At 38.7% G+C, this 21,553-nt stretch overlaps 1 protein-coding gene across 7 annotated transcripts in view; it reads left to right on the forward strand.

Moving 5' to 3' along the window:
• The window catches only part of usp54b (ubiquitin specific peptidase 54b), a 63,990-nt gene extending 54,235 nt beyond the window's left edge, over positions 1 to 9,755 (forward strand). For 6 of the 7 annotated variants that reach the window (XM_041974220.1, XM_041974221.1, XM_041974218.1 and 3 more), the window contains 4 exons: positions 1,746 to 2,560; positions 4,768 to 4,901; positions 5,005 to 5,136; positions 7,458 to 9,755. In XM_041974220.1, the coding sequence (XP_041830154.1) occupies positions 1,746 to 2,560; positions 4,768 to 4,901; positions 5,005 to 5,136; positions 7,458 to 7,544 (1,168 nt within the window). In that variant the 3' untranslated portion in view covers positions 7,545 to 9,755. Of the gene's footprint in view, positions 1 to 1,745; positions 2,561 to 4,767; positions 4,902 to 5,004; positions 5,137 to 5,354; positions 5,492 to 7,457 lie in introns of all 7 variants that reach the window. The other variant, XR_006008929.1, reaches the window with a different exon arrangement.
• The last annotated feature ends 11,798 nt before the right edge of the window (positions 9,756 to 21,553 follow it).

Genomic DNA, 21,553 nt, shown 5'->3' on the forward strand with positions numbered 1-21,553 from the left:
GGGTACTCCGGCTTCCTCCTACCGGCCAAAGATATGCTTGTTAGATTAATTGATCACTCTAAATTCTCCCTGGGAGTGAGTGTGGGCATGATCGGTTGTTTGTCTCTCTGTGCTGGCCCTACGATAGACTCACCTGTCCAGGGTGTATTTCCCACCTGCTAATTGCTGGGATAGGTGCAAGCCCTCCACAACCCTGAATTTGGTTAAGCGGTATAAAAAATGAAAGAATGAATGGATATTACATTAGCCTGTGGTTGCTAACCTAGCTTTTTAAGTTGCTTTCCTTTACATTCAAAAGCCTTCGTAAGTCATTTGCTAACTTAGCAAGGATTTCACATTAGCCTACAGCTGCTAGCCTAGTTTTCTACTTATTGTTTTTTACTTTCAAAAGCCTTGATAATCTGCTTGCTAGAAAGCAACAGCTACATGCCTAACTTTCTACTTGTTTCATCTTTAAAAACCAAAATAAGTCTGCTAGCTTCAGATAGCTAAAATTGTCAATCATCTGCATGAGATACCTAGTTTTAGTACCTATTTTTTTTTAAATAAATGTCAACTTTTAATAAGGGAGTGGTTAACCAAAGTGATTTCCTATCACATCCTAGGGTTAGCTAATAGTGGCATAAATGAACAGATGGCAAGAATATTAATATTTAGCACATTTGCTAATTTTCTCATTTTGGAGCCATGCTTAAATAAGCTAATTTTACAACATATTCTTAATAACAAACCCTACATAGTGGTCTTAAAGGTGTTTCTAACAGTCTAAAGACTTCTTCCACTGCATCATCTACTGTTGTGCTTTGAGCCAAATGAACTTTTTGTGATTACAAAGGTGGAGACAACAGCTGGAAGTGGTAACTTGTTAATATTGATTTTAGTTTGTATTTCATTAGAATTCAGTTTAAACTGGAGCAGAACTTTAAGAAAAAAAAAGTTAATCCAACTGTTAACAGAGGAACTGAAGGGAAAGAGTAGGTGGAAGTAAAGCTCTCAGCGCTCAGCTTCTTTTATTACCTTCCTCCTCTCCTCTATTGATCAACATAAGCCTCTGATTTATAGCTTACTGCTGCAAAGCCTTCTGGGTAATTACTGAGGCTGAAAAGAGACAGGGGAGTTTAAGGTTGGGGGTGTTGTGGGGGCTGGCACTCATATAGACACATAGGACTGTAGACATCACAGAAAAAATAGATACATTTACAGACTTCCAATTCATGCAGAGCGCAGAACCCGTACAATGTCCCGACAGAGACAATCCACTTAGCTTCAACTCATGTCATATCCTCCACATATCAATGTATGTAAATCAATAATATGATATAGTGGCCAAGTGTGACTGAATTACTGTATATCACAGAAGCCACATTTATTGCGGTGTTGATATACTGCACCAATGCTGCAACAAGAAGATTCCTGCACTGAAAATCGGATTAAAGTCTTCGGTTGGTTGAAATGCTCAGATCAGAAAGTTGAGTTTGCGATCCTTCATTCGATGCAGCTGAGCTTGTGCTTTACTCATAAACAGCATGGCTCCCATAAACAAAGCAATGCTTGCACAAGGCCGCATCATTGTGTGTTAGTACCTGTTCTGTAAGTGTGTGTATCTGCTTGTTTACCCTGGTATGCTGTTGTGACCTTCCCTCAATGCAGTAACTCACCTGACGTCAGAGCAGCTTGTTTTTTTTTTTTTTTCTTTTCTTCCTGCTTCTAGCTGACTGATACCCTCCCTCTCTCTTGTCCTCCAGTGAACAGCCTGGCTCGGTCCAAGTACTGCTGACACCCAATCAGGAGGAGGAAGAGGACCAGGCAACGCCCAGCCAGGACGCTGCTTTGGACCGGGACCCACCCCCACCCCCCTACTGGCCTGCTCCCCCTCGACCCACGCTCACCCTCAGTATCGCTCACCCATGTGGTCCTTCCACCCAAGGGGAGGAAGAGGGTGTGTGCATGGAGAGGAGAGGGGAGCAAGGCAAGGATGGGAGGGAGGGGACGGGGGTGAGGCTTTGCGAGTTGCTGCAGGCAGGGGGGGTGAGTGTCAGACCCCTGGGAAAGCACTTAGCCATTTCTCTCCCCTCGCTTCCTCTGCGTCTCTGGGATTCTCACATCACACAGACCTCACAGTCTACACACCTTGAATCTGCAAACACTCCACCTCCACCCTCCGCTCCTCCCCCACCCCACCCCCCGGAAATGTCTGGGCAAAGGAAACCTCTCACACCGCTCTGGCAGCCACCCCAGCCCCATTCCCCCAATGGTGGGGCTCATTATTGGCAACAGCAGGGAGCCGATGCAGACAGCAACACACGTCATTGGTCTTCCTGGAGTTTGGACCGCCCCGACGCTGTGGTGACACCGTATGACACGCCCCCGGACCGCTGTGTTCCCATCAGGCCGCAGATGTCGAGTCAGAACTACAGCTACAGTTGCCAGTCTTCTCCAGGGCACTACAGCTCCCAGCATGCCCCAGGGCGGCAGAGTGATCCCTGCTGTGACCGCGAAGAGGCCGAGCTGTCTGAGCTTGACTCCCTTTATCAGGCCAGTCTGCTGGCTGGGAAGACAGGTAAAAACACACACAGAATTGTTTTGCAATCTTTAAGAGGTCCAACCATCTATAGAAACCTCAATTTTTTTTTTTGATCTGTCAATTATCCCTTTATATCCATAAAAAGGAAATTTGCAGTGTATTTAATTTTTTTTTAAAATGTATTTTATAACTAGGACCAGTCACTTAGAGTTTGATGAGTTAGTGCCAGCAAAGCAGGGATCTCATTAAACATGGAATAATGAACACATTTTCCCACTGGATTAATTTTAAGTTCTCATAACAGATAGAGCAGCACAGAATTTGTCTGATGTTCATCAACTTTGGTTTGACGATTTTTTTGTCACATGTACGCTCTCACTCATGCACTCAGATGGAGCAAGTCCTCTTCTTAGAACTGTCAACCTGATGATCACATCCTTATTATAAACAAAGCATCATCAAATAACACTAGTTTGTACATCAGCCAACATTAATCAGCCTCGTAACCAGAGGGCTCGAACAAAGCATTGATAACGAGCCTAAAGTCTACATTTTTAGTGTCACAAATATGCCTTTTTGTGGACATGACTAGTAACTTATGCTGAACAAATATATCCTGCTCAGGAACAGTTTATGTTCAGGGTTTTAGATTGAATCGTCATTAAAAAGCTCCATTCTTCAAATAGACTATTCTCCTGAAATCATTCTAAATAAAAAAATCAGATTGATACACTCACTGTAAGTGCTGTCAGTTAGAACTACTGGATGTTGTTGTCTGACATTGTAATTACTACACAAGTGCTTTATTGATGTTGATATTATTATCAACTTAACTGTCATGTTGAAGTAAAAAACCATAAAAGGTATGATTACTATAAATCTTAATTTTCAAAAGTTTGTTCTGCTAAGTTACTGGAAAATGGTTCACTACATACAATACAGCACAGTGGAAATTCACAATACACACCTCATTTCTTTATATTTTGCTTCAAAGCAGCTAGACTTTCTTTAAATCTTCTGTTCTTTTTAGCAATAGCTCTTCAGGCTTTATGAAGGACTTGTAAAGTTTTCTTTGGACACTGAAGTTTTTTTTTGCTAAGTCACTAAACACTAACTTATGAATCATTCAAGCATAAAAAAGTTACCTAAATCAAGAGATGAACCAGTATTTTATAAACACACATGGCAGTGAACTGAACAGTTAACTGATTTAAAATGTTATCTTTAAGCCCTTTGTTACTAGCAGTCTGTCACACATCATTTGTTCCCACTTCTTTAAAAAAAGCTAAAGATAACTCTGTTAAATAAACAGTTTTTGCCCCAACAAGGTCATTTCCATGGAGTTATTAGCAGAAGACTTAACATGTAACAGCATGGTGTGACAGTTTGTCCTATAATAACTTGAAGAAACTAGACAAGTGGAGGACGATAGAAGACAGAGAAGTAGAGTTAGGTAAAAAAAAGGCTATCTACAGTAGATAAACAATATCTGATATGTAATGTCCTTAAGAAATAAGGGGAAAAATCCAGCAAAGACCGAAAGCAAGACCTAAGAGATGCATTTGGACATTCAGTTGTCTACTGTTGAGTGAAGCCTCGGCAGAAATGGTTGCTATGGCTGTTTAGAAGCCATTGTTAAAAATGAGAAACAAAGAGAAAAAGCTGGAGTATGCTAAATGTGGCAAGAACTGGACTGAAAGTCAGCAGCAAAAGATTTAATAGGTGATAAATCCTCCCCAGAGCCTGGTCCACCACATTATTGAAAAAGCGTGGGATCATCTTGTACTTTGAAAGTCCTTCAAGAAGCCTGGAGAACTAATCCTGTAGACTACTTAAAGAACTTAAAGAAAGTGTTCAGGCAATGTAGAAGACAAAATATTGACTTATATACTGTACTTACTGTATACCTGTTTCCACAGGTTTCAGTAAATTATTACATTTATTCCTCGGTTTTTCTGGTAAAATTCAAAAACATGAGTGATGACTTAACTGTATTGTATAGAGAGCAGCACATACTGTGCACAGCTAAAATTAGTATGAAACTTGGTCACAACTTTACTGAATTAATTATCATCATTAGTGTTTTATTTTGTTAAAATTTACATGGAACCGTGTTCTTGAATTTGTTTAATGTTTTTATAAGTAACGACAATGTTCATTTATGAAGAGCATATGTAGGCCTGGACTCGTTTGATGTTTTGCAGAGCAAACTACAGCATGCTCATATTTGACCATCTGTGCAGTTTCAGGCTGCAGTCCATCAGAGAGGCTCATATCCAGGGTGGGAGGACAGGCTCGCTCCAAGACCCCCAACGCAGACATGGAGAGGAGTGTGTACGGGGCAGACTGCACCAACACCCCCACCTACCTCAACAAGGCAAAACCTATAATAATAACTGTAGTAAAATGCCATCACGTGTTCACAGGTCTTCAGCTGGATCCATTCTCATGCATTTGACAGTCATTTTCTCCCTCTACAGCCAATGATGTTGCGGGATCTGCGTTTCGGGGTGGAGCCTGATGATGGGGAGAACCAGAGGCGAATAGGACGCAGCCTGAGCGGCACAGTGGTGACCTCGCGCCGCAGCCGCCTGACTGCAACCCGCAGCCTTGTGAGTACAACTTGCTGCACTCTGCTGCCACCGTGTGGCTGTGCTGATAAACTGCATCTGCCTGATGTCCCATGTTGGCATATTACACATTGCTTTTCCCTGTTCTCTTATCCCCCTGCTGTTTGTCTCATTCCCTTCTTTTGTCCTGCTTTTCTGTTTCCAATCTGTCCTCCTGCTCTCTGCTTCTGCTCCTTTTCTCTCCTCTGTCTCTTTCAAAGGTGAAGCAGGCTGATGTCAGTGCCTCTCCTTGCTTACTTCCTCTCTTCTGAGTCCCTGTTGCTATTCCACCACTATCACCTCCTCCATCCCCATCACCAACATCTTCTCATCACCACTTCCCTTCCCTGCTTCACAGGTAAACACTGTGTCCAGTTAATGTTGCAGTAATTTTTTTTGTTAAAGCAAAAATACCACCCATTTCCATCTACAGTACACTCATTGGTGTTTTGGTTGTGCTACTTTGTGTGCTGGAGACATACATTTAAATTCCTTTTAAGATTAGGTCAGAATAATATGAATAAAAAAGGAGTAATTTGTTATTAATTTTCAGATGAAGACTTAGCTTCTGGCAAAGTAGTCTCATCTGGCACAGAGGTTGTCAAAGTTTAAGGAAAACTGAATTTCTTCTTGGCTTAGAGGATAACCAAATACTACACATGCAGGGTAGCCTTATCTAAGTTTATAAAAAATATCTATCCACCCTTTTTAAGGTTATACAGTAACTATTTCTCTTTTAGTAATTTAGTGGCAAACCAGAATAATGCAAGTTATAATGAGCAAAAAACCTTTAATAAAGAAATAAATCTACAAAAGAAGCTGCAGAACAGGGAATCCAAACAAAGTCCAAAGCATAAACCACAAAACAGAGGAAAGAAAGAGCCAGGCAAAACCGAGCTAAACTGGGCTTAAAACAGACCAGACCAGCGAAACATAAAACGGGAAACCGGAAAATAACACAAAAGACAGGGGGAGTATAAATAGACTGGAAAATGACAAGTGGAAAATGTGAGGAGCAATCAGAGAAACAGGCGATGGGTATGAAGCAACACACAGGAAGCAAAGCCAAATGAAATGCACATACAACAGAAATGAAGCTAACTAAGGAGATGACAGAGCATCTCAACATAACAACAAAGTCAGCTGCATAAACAACACATCTTATAACATCTCCTGAATCAGATTCTTTTATAATCTTGTTTGACAAACAGTAGTCTTTTTGCACAGTTTCAAAGTGTGAAAATCCCACTTTGGGAGCTGGTTCTGATGCACATCCATAAAAAAAAGTATTTGAGTCTTAAAGGCCAAGCACCTCAAAATCGGGTGCATTCACAGGACATGAGCTATAGAACATTAGCTGTGAGCGTAAAAGCGTGTTTACAGGAGAGCATCTCTGCACACAAATGGATCCCCCGGGTCTTGCGCTTCCAACTGTGACAGTAAATACTCCGTCACTCAAATGGACTTTGGAGGCTTGAGTTAAAGAGCAGTCAGCACTCAAGTATCACTGATAATCATTCTTCAGCTCTCAATCAGCGATAAACACATTGACCCAGCTCATCTCTGATTTTCAAGTTCTGAAGTTCAACCAGTTACAGAAGCCTTCTGCAGTATGTCATGCTAAATTCCCCAAATCTCTTCAGTTGTCTTGCCATGTGCCTCTTTCACACATGCATCCCAGTTATCATCAAGGGCCATGCTCATAAGCCTTTATAGTGTGAAGAGTTGCACTCAGTTTTTTTCTTAGAATGAATCTGTTTGCTGAGAATTTCAACTTAAGGTTAAGACCAGATCCTTGAAGAGATAAAAGCTTTTCTCAAAGCATCTCAGCCCCGAAGCTCCCAAGGTGAAAAATTGTTAAGAGAAGGCAGAAAGACTCTTTAGTGTCTTAAAAAGAGAAAGTGTCTAAAACACAAAGAGGAAGGCGAGCTTTACAGACACTGAATGGAAGTGAGTTAATGAAACATTGTGTAACAGATGCTGCAAGGATAATGTTTGTGGTTGATCTCATTAGAAACCACCCAACACAATAACACTATGAAGATTGCTGCTTGAATTCTGTCCACGGCAAGCAATGCTAGCAAAGCAAAGAACACAGAATTCAATTCAAGATATAGTCCCTGTTTTCAAATGGTACGTTAGGGAAAATGTTCCATTAAGAGTGTGTGTTAAAGTTCAGCTGTTTTGTTTCTGTTTGCAGGCTGCAGCCTGTTACAAAGGCTCATGTCCAGATTGTGTACACTTGTGTTGGTATCTAAGGAAACCACTTTTTACCTCAGCCCATCTGCCCTGATATTCATCCTGCTCTCTGACTTCTTCACCAGGAGCTGTCGGGCGGTGCAAGAAGTTTCTGGCTGTGTCTGACGGGGGTCAAGCTGTCCTCAGACCAGAGTCCTGCTCTGCTTCACTAACGTCTCACCGCGTCCACCTATACATGAGGGCAACAGCGCCGGGGTCCTCGACAACCGGGGTCCTTGCTTTGACAGACCAGGAATTGGCACGGGAGAATCAACCTGACACCCATCCTGTGCCTCCTCCTCCTCCACACAGAAACACATGCACGCACACGCACATCAGCACTGACGTAGAACCTCCCTCAGCACCTACAGCACCTTGCTTAGCCCCTTCCTTTGCCTTCCTCCTTCCCGCCTCCCTTTTTGATCCACTACTCTGTCTATGCAGTCACTCTGACCTCCCCTAACTACAACCTCAACCTTACTTCCCCCCTACTTACCAGGGACTGTTGTTTCTTGTCCCCCCCTTGGGTTTTTAGATGGTTTTCCTGTGTAGTCAGCTTGGTCTGAATGAGACCAGCAAACTCGTTCTCCACCCCACAGGACCCTAAGCTCAGGGGGAGACGCTTACCAAGTAGCCACGCCTTTTCCTCTTTCTTCATGGGCATTTCCTGTTGGACACACTTGTAGCTGAACTGAGTCTGTCTCAGATGGACAGCCATATTTTTCTCTTTCCTTTTGTTGGGTTTTGTCGTGTTTTTCCTCCTGTGTGTGCACACAGTAAATCCACCAAGACTGAACTCTAATACCTAAAAAGTCATGTACAGAAAAACTCATGTATGAAACCTGTATGTTAATTAATAAGACCTTATGGAATGTTGATAATGATAATTAACAAATATTGATAAACTAAAAGTGGTACTTCCTCATGTCTGCATTTCAAATAGGAGTGGAGTGCACTTCACAAGTGTCCAGCTGGATTTTCTGTCCCCCCCCTCCTCCAAAACCGCTCGCTGACCTAATGACAGTTCTCCCGTTTCTACCGGGAGATTAAACAAGAAAAGCGCTTCCTTTATTTTTTCTCTGCTGCCTTTCCTCGTTCTTTTCTTTCCACCAGTCTTTTATTCTTGCTTGCTTTCTTTGTTTAGAACGGAAAAACAAAACAAAACAAGAAAAAAAACAAACAAAAAAAACAAACAAAAAAATGGTAGCACCACGAACAGGCCAGCAGGGGAAGAAAGTGGAGAAGGAATGTGAGAATGTAGGTTAGGAAACCCATCTCTTAGGCTTTTAACAATGAAAGCAGATGACTCAAGTGCACTTTACAGGGGCTGCTCGGCAGAAGTGCACTTTCCGAAAGGCTGTTTGACCGCGAAGCAGGTGGTGAGAAGTCGATGGTGTCTGTTTTACTTCAAGGCCTCAGGTGAACTTTAGTGGCACTTATGAATTCACGGTTTTATGGTTTCTCTCACTCTCTGAAGCTGGTCTTGAGACCCAGATGTGAACAGAAAAATGCTAATCTTTAGCCTGAGACAAAGTCATGTTTAATATAAATATGCTTTATATGATAAATACATATTTTCATATAAGTATATTTTCAGCCAGTGAGCTGTCTTTAGAGATGTCAACCACTCACTTTGGTTGAATGAACCGTTATTATACCGTTTAGACTTAATTCTCTCCCCCTGCACATGAGTAGCAGTCTGACATGGAGTATATTTATTTTATGCTTTATTCTATACATATTAACAAAACCCTTATTAAACAACTGGCCAATGTAAAGTTTTTCAAGAGTTTACTGATGTTGATTGACCGTTGTAACTAAACCAAAGGTTGGCACTTACTTTTTTTTTTCTCATTTAAGTTCATAATATGTTAATAGTTTTGTTATTTGGGTTCTGGATGTGGGAGAATGTAGCCAACTGTAGCGCATGAGTCTGCTATGCAAATCAACCTTCCCTCACACTCCTGTATCAGAGACAGTCAGGAGGCAGACACACCCACTCGCGGGCGCTCCAATGGACTCTGGCAGAGACAGGAGGATGAGGAAGATGAGGAGATCTCATGTTTAATGCTGCTCGTGAACTTTGTCGTTCTGCATCTACTGCTATGTTGCAACCAATGGAATGCAAAAAGAGAGCAACGATTCAGAGGGAGAAACAGAGCGAATGAATGTAAACTAAAAGATAAAAGTGTGTGTTTTTGAATGATGCAAAGGGCAAAGAAGAAGGGTGAATAACAGATGAAGATGGACTTTTTTTTTGTGGGTGTGCGTAGACTTGAGTGTGTGTCAGTTTTGGGGTGGTGTTGCTTGGGGAAAGAGGGAACCTGTATTTTTGCAATAAAGTTATTACCAATGCACTCCCACAGGGGGCGTAACCACTGTAAGACATCTGCGTGGTCATTTGTGGAGAGATCCAGAAAATAGAAATGAGAAACTAATAAGCTCCCACAATCTTTAAGCAATAGGAAATAAATTCACTCTAAATAGTATCTTTATGTTCACTGAGTATAGAGTCTAAAACTAAATAGCATAATAACCCGTACCCTCAAATGATGGAGGTGACCAGGAGATTCAAGGAGAGAGGAGTGGAAGCAACAGACTTTTAATAAAATGAGACATAATAAAGCTATTATTTTAAAAGGACCTAATTTAAATATGATAAGATTAGGTACTTTAATTATCCCCAGGGGGAAATTCCCAAGTTCCAACAGTATCCACAAAATTTAAGATAAGACAGCATGCAATACACACTAATAAAAAACACACGGTAACAAAAAAAAAATATAAAAAGATTTAAAAAGTCAAGTAGAGTGTACAGAATACAGGACACAATATAACAATTAGGAATGTTATTATGGTTTGGAAATGATGCTGTCCAGTGGACGCAGTGGATTGTCCATGATTGACAGGAGTCTGGATTTAAAAGTGTCTACATTTGGTGGAAGTTTAATTTCCACTGGCAGTTTGTTCCACTTGTTGGTTTACATTCTTTGAACATATCACAGATGTATTCTGGGCCTAAAACGTTCTGAGATTTGTAAACGATCAGAAAGGTTAATCTATTGTGTGACTGATTGGAAGCTGGTGTAAAGATTTAAGAACTGGTGTGATGTGTGCAGATCTCTTAGTCCTGGTCAAAATCTAGCAGCAGCATCTGGATGAGCTGCAGATGTATAATGCTCTTTTCAAGAAGTCCTGTTAAAAGACCATTGAGATGAATGCATGAATGATGAACTTTAACCAGAATTTGTAGTTTGCAGGCATTTTTTTTTTTTAAAGGGTTAAAAAAATAGCAAATTTACATTTACTTTGTCTTATGATGGCCTGTATTGCAAGACTGTGGGCGTTTTTCACGACATAGCTTCCTTTTATCCCCTCGGATCCTTTGACCCAGAAATCATTCCCCCTCCGTAGCACTTCCAAAGATTTTCAGCAACTTTTAATGCACATCAAGACGAAAGGAGGCTTCTGGAGGAGCTCAAAGCAAGAAAACACATTTATACTTTGTTGAAGTCTTATATTGAATGACAGGATGTGTAAATGTCATATTTCTACAGGCAGCACATTTACCATTGCTTCATGCAAACACAAAACTATCAGACAGATTCCCTGTTTTGGACGAAAAGCTAAAAAAAAAAAAAAAACAAGTAAAGGAAAGAGACATGTTAGGATGAATGAAAATCATCCTGGAACAAATATTTACAAAAGAACTGTACACTGTAAATATTATCATGCTAAAATTTTAATGATACAGGATTTTAGCTGCAGAAAGCATGCAGAATAAGATAAATGTGTATACAGCCTTCTCTCACTTTAAATTAACCTTCTGCATAAGTTCAATAATGAAGAGCTTTTCCTTTAAGTTTGCCCTTATATTTGCTTTAGAGGCAAATATAAGGGCAAACCATTCAGTCAAACTCTCCTCGTTCTTAAATTCAACTGTCACTAACTCTGGTCTTTCAATTTTTCAAGCCAATCAGTCTGATTACTGTTGTTAAAAACCATCTACTGTCCAGTCATTTCCTCTCCAGGTTGCCTCCTCAACACCTCTACCTCTTTTTGAGACCAGAGGACCTGGATAAAAAGTATTTGCCACTTAAGTCTGCTCATCCACTACCAGCATCTAAACTCCAGGGGGATCCTGTCCTATCTTCCACCTCTAATCATGTCACTGCTACAATGAGATGATGAATTGGAGTCTAATTATCAGATAAAATTAAAATCAACTCTTGTACATCAATACACTTTATGACATGTTTTAGTTGATCTGTGTGTATAAAACTGCAGTTTGATTATCTTCCACTAGATGTAAGCAGTGATACGCTGGCGTGCCTTTATGCATCCCTCCTCACAGTACAGTCACTCACTGTTGATACTCATAAACACCATCACAAATACATACACTCACTTTGCAACAGCCTAGACAGCCTTTTGTTGTCAAAGTTTGTCTTGTAAGTTGAGTGACAATTAAAAGTTTGACAGAGCTTTTGTTGAGGAAACAGGAGATAGAAAGCAGGGATCCCTGCAGAGCAGAGCAAAGAAATAGTAATGGATCAATAGCCATTAACTTTCACATACACCTCTTTCTGGTACACGGAGAGTGCATTTGATGGCTCTTTTATGTGTGCATATGTGTGACTGTGTGTGTGGTTATATTTCTCTGCTGTCTGGGTGGCCTGAAAATGTGGTGAGGGTGTTGTTCCTCAGTGCAGTCGTTTCTATTGGTCCATTCCGCTCAGCTCAAGTGCCAATAAATATTTGTGTGGCTGTAGTAACATGACACCTACAATCATCCTTCAAACTGTGCATCACATCAGCAAATTGTAGAAGTTTACTGCAGACCAGAGAACCTGAAGGGCAATGCAGAAATGATCAACATGCACTCAGTATGTGTACAGTATAGCCCCTTTTTGTTGGCAGATACACAATAAAAAGAAGCACCTTCCATAAAGAAGGATTGTAAATGCTTTGAACAAAATATTTCATGTGTCCATGAAGACATGAAGACTGCTGACGATGTGTGTGAACCTAAAATGTGCACAGCTGTGCAAATTTGATGAGTCTCTAATTAAAATTAGAATAGTAAGTAGGATCGTTTTTTATTTAATTAATGGGCAGTTGCTAAGAGAAATGGCTATCTTTCTATAAAATCTGTGTTAGTTAAGAACTATGGCGACAAAACAGTAGTGTGAGTGATTTTGTCATGCATTACATGTATTCTATCCACCTTGTAAAATCTAATAACCATTTTAAGTAAAGAAAAAAGTACCCGCTCCAGTAGGTAGGTAGGTAAGCTGGGCGGTGTTGAATGCTGATAAGATTTAAATAAGAGGTATTTCTTGAAAAACCTGTGGATGTGAAATGAAGGTCAATAGAATTGCTCTCTTTCAAAACATTTTAGGAGCACATCCCAGGTTGAATCTGATAGGCATTCATATTTTTCTCCTTTAAAACGTTCTTATTTGTAAATGCTTTGGTGATGGGCAGGAATACAAATCTGCTCACACAAGGAAAGTAGTGCTTTAAGAAAAAAAAAAAAGTACAAAATCTGTTGATGAGCATGGAAATTTATTCAGATTAGTAAATATGCTAAGAGTTTTTAATGTAAACCAAAATCCATCTGGATCCACAGAGAAATGTTCAAGGCTAATACTGCATTTCATAGCATTTAATTTCATGAATGTAGAGAGGAAGGTCAATATGCATCACTTTAGTGCAGGATTACCAGCTGTCCTGCAGGTTTTAGACTTTTCCCTGCTGCAACACACCTGATCTGAATGACAGCTGTTTGCCAAGTTCTGATCAAGCTTCTTAATGACCCAGTAATAATTTTTAAGTGTATTTTAGCAGGTAAACATGTAAAATCTGTGGGACAGAGGCTCAAGAGGTCCACAGCTGGTAACCCCTGCACTAGTGCATCAGAAAAATCTTAAGACTTTTTTTTAAAGGCCTTGAAATAGCTGTGTGAAATGAGCACAGAAAATATTCATTTTAAACTTTTTAAAGTTGAATTAAAAAAAAAAAACAACTCAATATTTTAGTTATTTTAGATCCAATACTTGCGCCCAGACTTGAGTCCTCATCTCTGATTTTGAACTCCATCACCATTTGTGTGGGTGAAGAAGAAGTAATGAGAAAAGTAGAAAAGCAAATGGAATGGGGGAAAAATAGTGAGTGATGGGAATCAAACTTCCTAATAAGGCAATTTTTATGTGCTAGGTAAGAGTGACAAATGTTAGCATCCTCTTGTTGCGAATGTGTTGAAACGTCATCAGAGCTGTGAGAGGAGCTGTATCACAGTAGCGAACTGTAGATGCAAAAGAGCTTTCACAGTCAAACTGCTGCATACTCTGCCATGAACTAATGCTGGTGTTTTACATTTTGTTATGAGATCACACTCACATCTGTCCCTGCATGTTTGATGCTTCATAAGTTTAATGTGGCTCTGCTAAACTTTGGCAGATTTTCAGTCTGCTTCCCCCTCACCAAATGCAAAGTTTAGCATCTTGTCTCTTTTCCAAGTTCTCTCCATCCAGTAAAAGTCAGTCTGATTTTTACTCTTGTCTTATCTCTTGCTCTCTAACACTCTGTTTCACTTTTTTGCTTCCTGTGTTAACATATTCTTGCATTTCTGTGCTGAAACAGCCATTGTGTGTTTTCATTGTGTTGATATCCCGTTGCTGGCATGTGATACTTTGCTGTAAGGCAAAAGGCAACTGTTATGCGACACTGCGAGGCTGGAAGAAAATAGTTTTTAATTTAATTATTCAGCCTCACATTACCACAGTACATGAACAGCCCCAGGAATGTACAATATGAATGTGCAATAAAAATAACTCTGACTTTTTAGGTGAGAAACTTCTGCAGTATTGCTTTAAATTTTGCATTCAGGATTGGAAAACTAGTTTCCTAGTTAATCTTTGGCAAATGATAAAGATACCATATATTTTCTTGTAATATTATCACCTTATACACAATATAAGTAATTACACACAGGAATGAATTGCTTTATTCAGATCGAGATTACAAGCTGATTTGATATTTTTTATTTTCAAATTACCCCTGTGGACTGTGACACTAATATCAATTACATGTTTTTTTTCTAGTCTGCTCATCAGAAATTTAGGATTGTAGTGTCACAGGAGGATCTGAATAATAATTTTCTTTACATTAGGTCAATAATTGACTAGATACAGATGACAGTCTGCAAAGAAATGTCCTAATCTCTATTTCCATATTGGTTCAGGTGGCTTTGTTTTAAATTAAGATTCAATTTCTCTTATGTGACATGTTTCCCAAGACCAGATATTACACCTTTAATTAAATGAGGATTTGTGTTGGAATACCATAATTTCTGGGGAGATGAATTACACTGTATTAAACCAATGACTAACACATTCATCTAGTTGAAGTGTTGATAAAACAAATGAGAAGAAAATATCAAAACGCAGAAAAAAAAGACTAATCATTAAGACTGAAGAGAGATTTTCTTTTCGAAATTTGAATTTCAGTCTTGACTTTGAAATAGAGGTCATTACATTTTGGATATGATAGTGATGGGAAAGACTAAGTCAGAAATTCCCCACAAAGCCTGCATTGAGAGGAAATGGGCCAACAAAGATAACAGCACAGATGATTCACTCACAGAGTACAAACTGTCTTTTAAGTATTTGTTTGCCTGCAAGGAAAACATTACACTGGAAGAAATTGCATTACCAAATATTCATGCTTTAAACAGAAACATTGCACTGCGAAAAACTGGACAGAACTAAAGTTAGGACTGATGAGCAGACTATATGAGAAAATTCCAAATGCTTCGAAAAAATAAGCTAAGTAAAAGATTTTTTCTTCATCCATAAAACCCAAAATCTGCAAGAAAACAATTGTGTTTTGATTCCATCTGCGATGAAAATACATTTAATTAGTCCTTGACATCACCCCTGAAGATAAAAGCTCTCACATGTGCATTCTCAGTAACCCAGTTGTAAATGGTTGAATCATAATGCCATGCTGATTCGTAATGGAACAATAATCAACAGCCGTTTTAGAGCAAGTCAGCCCAAACAAAGCAGAAACATCAACTTTAGCCAAAATGTGATGACATTTGTAACCACAAACAGTCCGAACAAGATGAAAGAAGCCAAAAATATTTAACTCCCAAGGCTAGAACAACCTAGAAAGTCTAGACAAATATTTAGTGATGTGATGCTGTAAGCATGTGAGCTGTTGTGCCTAACCTTAGCTAAGTGACAGATTTAACAAGCACATATCCTTTCATTTTGCAAGGTCTAAGGATTTTTATGTACTGGTACACAGGTGCTTTGAATTAGTTGCTATCAGCTGTTGTCAAGAGATTTCACTGAAAGCCAAAAATCTTGGTGCCAAAAGAAAAAAATCAGAGGATTTGTCCTCTGGAGAAAATAAGTCTTTGTTTAATATTGCATGGCTATCCAGCCATAAGCCTTTGAAATATTTCAAACTCTACTCAAGTGATGGATTGATCAGCGCTGACAGAACCTGCATTCTCCCAAGCTGAGCTGCTGGGTAGATATAAATTGCTAGAATTGTGTGGATTTTGACACAAAAACCCATTCTTCCTGCAGTCCACTTAACTGTAAAATGTCTTATTCATGATATATAGGAGCACAGCCCAGCTCCTGATGGGAAAGTGTCTGAGAACAGATTCCATGGCCACAAAAGCAGACAACAGAAAATACAGCAACATGTCACAGAAATGCTGAAATACAGCCTGTCTCCTGGTCTCCTGTGGAGGTTAAACGAAGGCCTGCTGATCCCAGATCACGCAGTGCAAACTCCAGATGGGCAATCCACAAAATAGAAATCCCTTTAAAATGTGAATAGACCAGAAGAATCCAGGGATAAGTCTGAGAACACTAATGAAAACATGCTGGTATTTCAGAAACAAGATCCAGATCTGACCATGTAGTAACATGTGTGGTCCACTCACACCCTAAGATAGGAAAACAGAGCTGTTGGAGGGTTTTGTCACTCGATTGTAAACTATAGCGATTAACTGCAAAGAATAACAACAGAACTTCAGTTTAACAAAATAATATGTCAATATTTTTTCTGCGTCATTATGTAATCATTAGTTAAATTCACCACTGGTGGTGGTCCTTCTGAAATAGATTTTGTACTAATGAGCCTCCCAGTGGTATTTTGGGATCCTGACTTACTTGATGGACATATATATCTTGTTTATCTAGTTAATGACCATGAAATGATGGGAGTACCACAAAAGAAATATATCTGTAATAGAAATAGCATAGGAATAAGGAAATATGTGCAAAAATAAACAAATAAATGTGATAATACTAAGATAAATGAGAAATGTGCTAAATAACAACATGAAGCATTTTGTTGTTTTACTTTTTTTTGTTTATACATTTATACATTCATATTTTAACATATTTAACTATCACACACACACACACACACACACACACACACACACACACACACACACACACACACACACACACACACATATATATATACTAACCTTTGCTCTGAAGTTGTATGCTTCTTTATGTTTTTGTATGAGAAGGCAGCCTAATCTATCACTTCTTTCATGTTAACTGCACATTCAAGTCTATTTCAGTGATAAGTAAACTTTAAATCTGCCGAATCATTACTTATATTTCACCTACAAAGTTTAAATTCCATATTTTAGCACAACTTTAGTGTGTCAGGTTTTATAGCTGAACTTTTTTAGGTCACATAATCTGATGCTAAAGAATTTTCTATTAAATCAAAAGTAAGGCCGAAATTGAATTTTTAAAAGTCTAAGCAAACTTTTAATTTAGGTCCTGAAAATATAATATTGACTCATAGCTCATCTACAAGGTCTAGATTTAAAATTTGTGCCAGCTTGTGCTGGACATGGGCCACAAGTGAAAGTCAGAGAGAGGGCTCTTCTTGAGGCGCAGTCAGAGTTATACCTGTCATTCCATATATGATTCAACTTAAGAAGCAAACCTGGAGGCCAATACCTCGGTTGGAGGACAAAGCATTTTAGAAGTGAGCAGGTGTTGTAACAAAAACTTTTTTTTAGCAAAACCGAAGCTCGAACAACAAAACAGAAGGAGCTAATATACTGGCAGACTGGTTGGATGAATGGATGCAGGTGGGTTGGTGATAAACCACAAGGAACAGGTGCAACACAAGGATCTACAGGCCAGATGAAGGTAAATGACTTCTAACAGAGAAAACCCAACTCAGAAACAAAGACTTGAACCAGTAACTAGAAACAAAACATACATTGAATATAATCCTCACAACAAGAAATCAAGAACCAGTGTTGTTGTTTCTGTCACTTTCTATTGATTTTATCCCATTAAAATAACAGCAAAAACAGCCTTAACATGTTGTTACAAGAGACTGCAATGCTTCATGTGGGGGTTGTGCTCATTTTTCCAGCCAAATCCAGCAAATGACACTAAATAGAAATTTGTATCCATCAGGATTCCATGTTTCCATCATCACTGTTTGGGACTGGAGCCAATAAACACATAAAAATACCGAAAAATAATTTAACCCAGGACCAGCATGTAACTGAGCGCTGCCAAACCGAAGACAAAAGCCAGATGTTATTTGATTGTTCGCTGTTTTGTTGTTGTTATTGTTGATGACAAGAGAAAATCATTTTAGCTTTACATTATATTTAACTTTATTAACTAAGACTGATGAATAGAAGGATATGGCTTATTTGCATTCCATGCTTCATCTGGGACTGCAGAGATGCATATTGCAACTTGTTTATGTGTAGCATTAATTTCAGAGGATGTGCACTGACACTCCAAACAAAGACAAGATACATCATAAACATCAGAGCACATAATTGATAGCAATTATATTATTGGCCTAAAATCAACAACTTTTATTATAATACCATTTAGCAGTCTTTACAGTGAAAGGTTTTACCTACTAACAAAAGACTATCTAGTTAAAATAGTAGGGGTATATTCTTAAAATATTTAACAACGTTTGTAAGGCATAAAAATGTGAAAAAAATAATGTGAGGCAGCTGTGGCTCAGGAGGTGGACTAACCCTTTCCACACAGCAGGTTTGGTGGTTATATAAGAAAGATGATCTGGGTTTCCTGTTTATTTACTTTTGCTTCCTGTGCTGTATTTGTGTTTCATTTCCTAAATCTGTTCCCTGGTTTGTAGCACTTAGTCTCATTCTGTGTTTGGATGATGCACTTAGGTACTCACTCACTTACTATATAGTCGTCAGAGGACCCACAAGAGCACAAGGTCTGAGAAGCATTTCAGACCCAGCTTGATTGCAGTGTTTCTTTCTATGTGCCAGACATTTGCAATCATGTGTTGGATAAACATCACAGGTAGGTACACTCCAAATCTGCAGTGATGGATAACAGAAGTTCACTGTTTTGGATTAAGAACATGTTCTATTATACATATCTCTTCACAACAGACGTACAGTACAACTATGATACAAATCTGTGTTTACTTTCTGTTGTCTTGTTTTATTGCATTGTATCTACACAAGTTTAAGCTTTGATATTATAATAATCTTCAAAATAACAGTAATAACTTTATATTACCCACAAAACACTAGAAAAAGGCTGTTTTCAGAGCCATTTTTCAGCCCACCTACTACTTACATGTTTAAATATTGACAACTTGAATTTTAAACATACTAACACTAAACTAATAATGCCTCAATTAGTCCTGCATCCCAGGCAAAAAATGGAACTAACTACAATGACAGAGACATTAGAGTATTGTTTATTCACCAGACATTTTCCAAATCTAAGAAAAAATAAACAAACAAAAAAAGGTTAGCACTAGCTAGCAGTAGCATGCCGTGCTACATTCCTGGTTCCAGGTAATAAAGAATGATTCATGTTCTATATTGACCGATATATAGTTTCTGTACACTACTTATACCATGTGAAAAATTTGTGGGACACTTAATGGTGAAAAAAGCTAGAATTGAAACAGTATTAAAAATGGCCAACTCACCATAAAGCAGATGACATAGTAAACAAGCAGGCAGTTTGAACACAGCCCTGCTTTCTGCGCTCACCTGGACTCTTGTTGCTAATTATTACACATGCCTTGTGTAAAGGCCTGTACATATTCTCCAAGGACTGAAAAAAAAGTTACCTGAACCTGAATCATTTGTTATTTGTCAGCTCCTCATCTTTGCTCTGTTGCATCTTCATTGCATGTTAGTTTATTATGTGTTCTCTTTGGCTGCATGTTCAGGCCAAGTTTTGTATTTTGCCATGCTTAGGATTTACAATGCTTCTGCAGCCCCTTTGTTGTATTTACTTATTATTTTCCCTCATCTAATGCCAGCATGGCTAATTGGGAGTTTCAGGAGGATTTCTGGTGGGAGCCTAACAAGTTGGGCTGGTGTTCTGATAAAAAACAAATAAATAAATAAAGCTATTTGTATGTGCAGCACAACTTCCAAAAACTGTGATTGCGGTTAAGCTTTTATCACTGTACAAGTTAGTAGCCTGTTGTTGTGCTTCTCAGTGCTCTGTTGGTGCTTTTTTGTCAAAAGACATTGACACATGCACTATGTGCTCGCAGTGTAAATATTTCATTTTCCACACGAGTGACTGGATGCTACCAGCCACCTGAGGAAATTCTCACTCTCAAAATGTCAAAGGCAATGGAGACCACACAGTGTAAAATCAGCCTTAATGTAACATTTAAATAAATAATACACACCTTTATAGCAGTAAATAACCCAGTGCCCTGATGAAAATTATAATGAACTTGGAGTTAGTCGTGTCAAATCTGACTGTTAAGCTGACAGGGTATCAGGTCAAACAATACTTATGTCATTGCAATGCACAATAAACAATGCACAGATCAGCTGGAATAAACAATACTCCATTAAATCTGTATCTTCAGACCAATGTAAATCCAAGTGACAACTGAAGTCTATCACAAGATAGCCCTGTCAGTTTACCTTAACATTTCAAATATACAGTAAAAGTATAATAAGCTCTGCTGCAAACTTTGTTTTATTTACTGATAATGGATTAAAGTAGTTTAAATAAATAGTTTATTAAATCACTAAACTTGTCTGTGAAGGCAACTTCTCATCAGTGAAGTTTAGAAAAAAAAAAGGTCAAGAAAATCCACGTTTATTGAAATTGAGACAGTAATAAACAAAGCTGTGGAAACCAGAACATCGAGCCTCATTCACCAGTATCGCCTTACAAATCTTTCTAAGTTTCTTCTTAAGATGTACTTAAGAGGTCTTTCACGAAAACCCTCCAACACATTCATGAATGTGTCCATAGGGTGCAAAATTGTTCACATCTTTCCTCTTAGATTGGTCAATGCCGATAATAAATTGAAAAGATGGAGCAGCTGACTCCATACTGCTCAAGTAAATGCCAAAAAATGCCCTTAAAAAGTCAAGACTTACAGGGTCGCGTGATTTTGGGCTGAAGATTTGCGTGACTGCCACAATCTTTGTAAAAAGTTCATAAGTAGAACTTGAGAACAAATTTGTTTTTGTTTGGTGAATGAAGCCCATTGTTTTTGCTGAGGTGTAATCATCTTTTAGGATTTATTAGTGCAGCATAGTAAGAACTGTTATGAAATGTATTCAATTTAATCTACAATAAAAAGAAATGGGTTGGTTCCCAGTGTAAAAAGGCTCTGCTCTCACCGAATCAGCACAAAACACAACACTGTGACAGAGGTTAGGTTGCTAACTTTCCAATTCCATGTGGCAATGTGTTCCTCGGCATTACCTCTGCTGTTCATTGGTGTGTGAATGTACTGTATGCATGGCAGAGGGAGAAAAACAAGCACCACATACTGATCAAAAAGTGTTTTATGTATGAATGGATGAATGCAGCTTGTTGTGTAAAAACTTTTTGAATTGTGAAAAAGAAAGACTGTAAAAGTACCACATAAATTACGTCATAAAACACAGCCTGATGTTTTACTGCTTAGTTTGACATTTGTTGCTTTGGCATCTGCAGTAGAAATACATTATAAGGGTAATTGTAAATCATATTTGTGCCTCATCGAGTGAAGTGAAGTGTAATACAGATTAGTTCTGAAGCTTCTGTCATAGAAAATTATATTAACATGTTTCCCACCAGGTTCTTTTGTAAGTGACGATAATTTATCAGTTCCTGTTGGAGAAATGCTTATG

Source organism: Melanotaenia boesemani, chromosome 21 (genome assembly GCF_017639745.1).
Source record: "Melanotaenia boesemani isolate fMelBoe1 chromosome 21, fMelBoe1.pri, whole genome shotgun sequence".
Lineage (NCBI taxonomy): Eukaryota > Metazoa > Chordata > Actinopteri > Atheriniformes > Melanotaeniidae > Melanotaenia > Melanotaenia boesemani.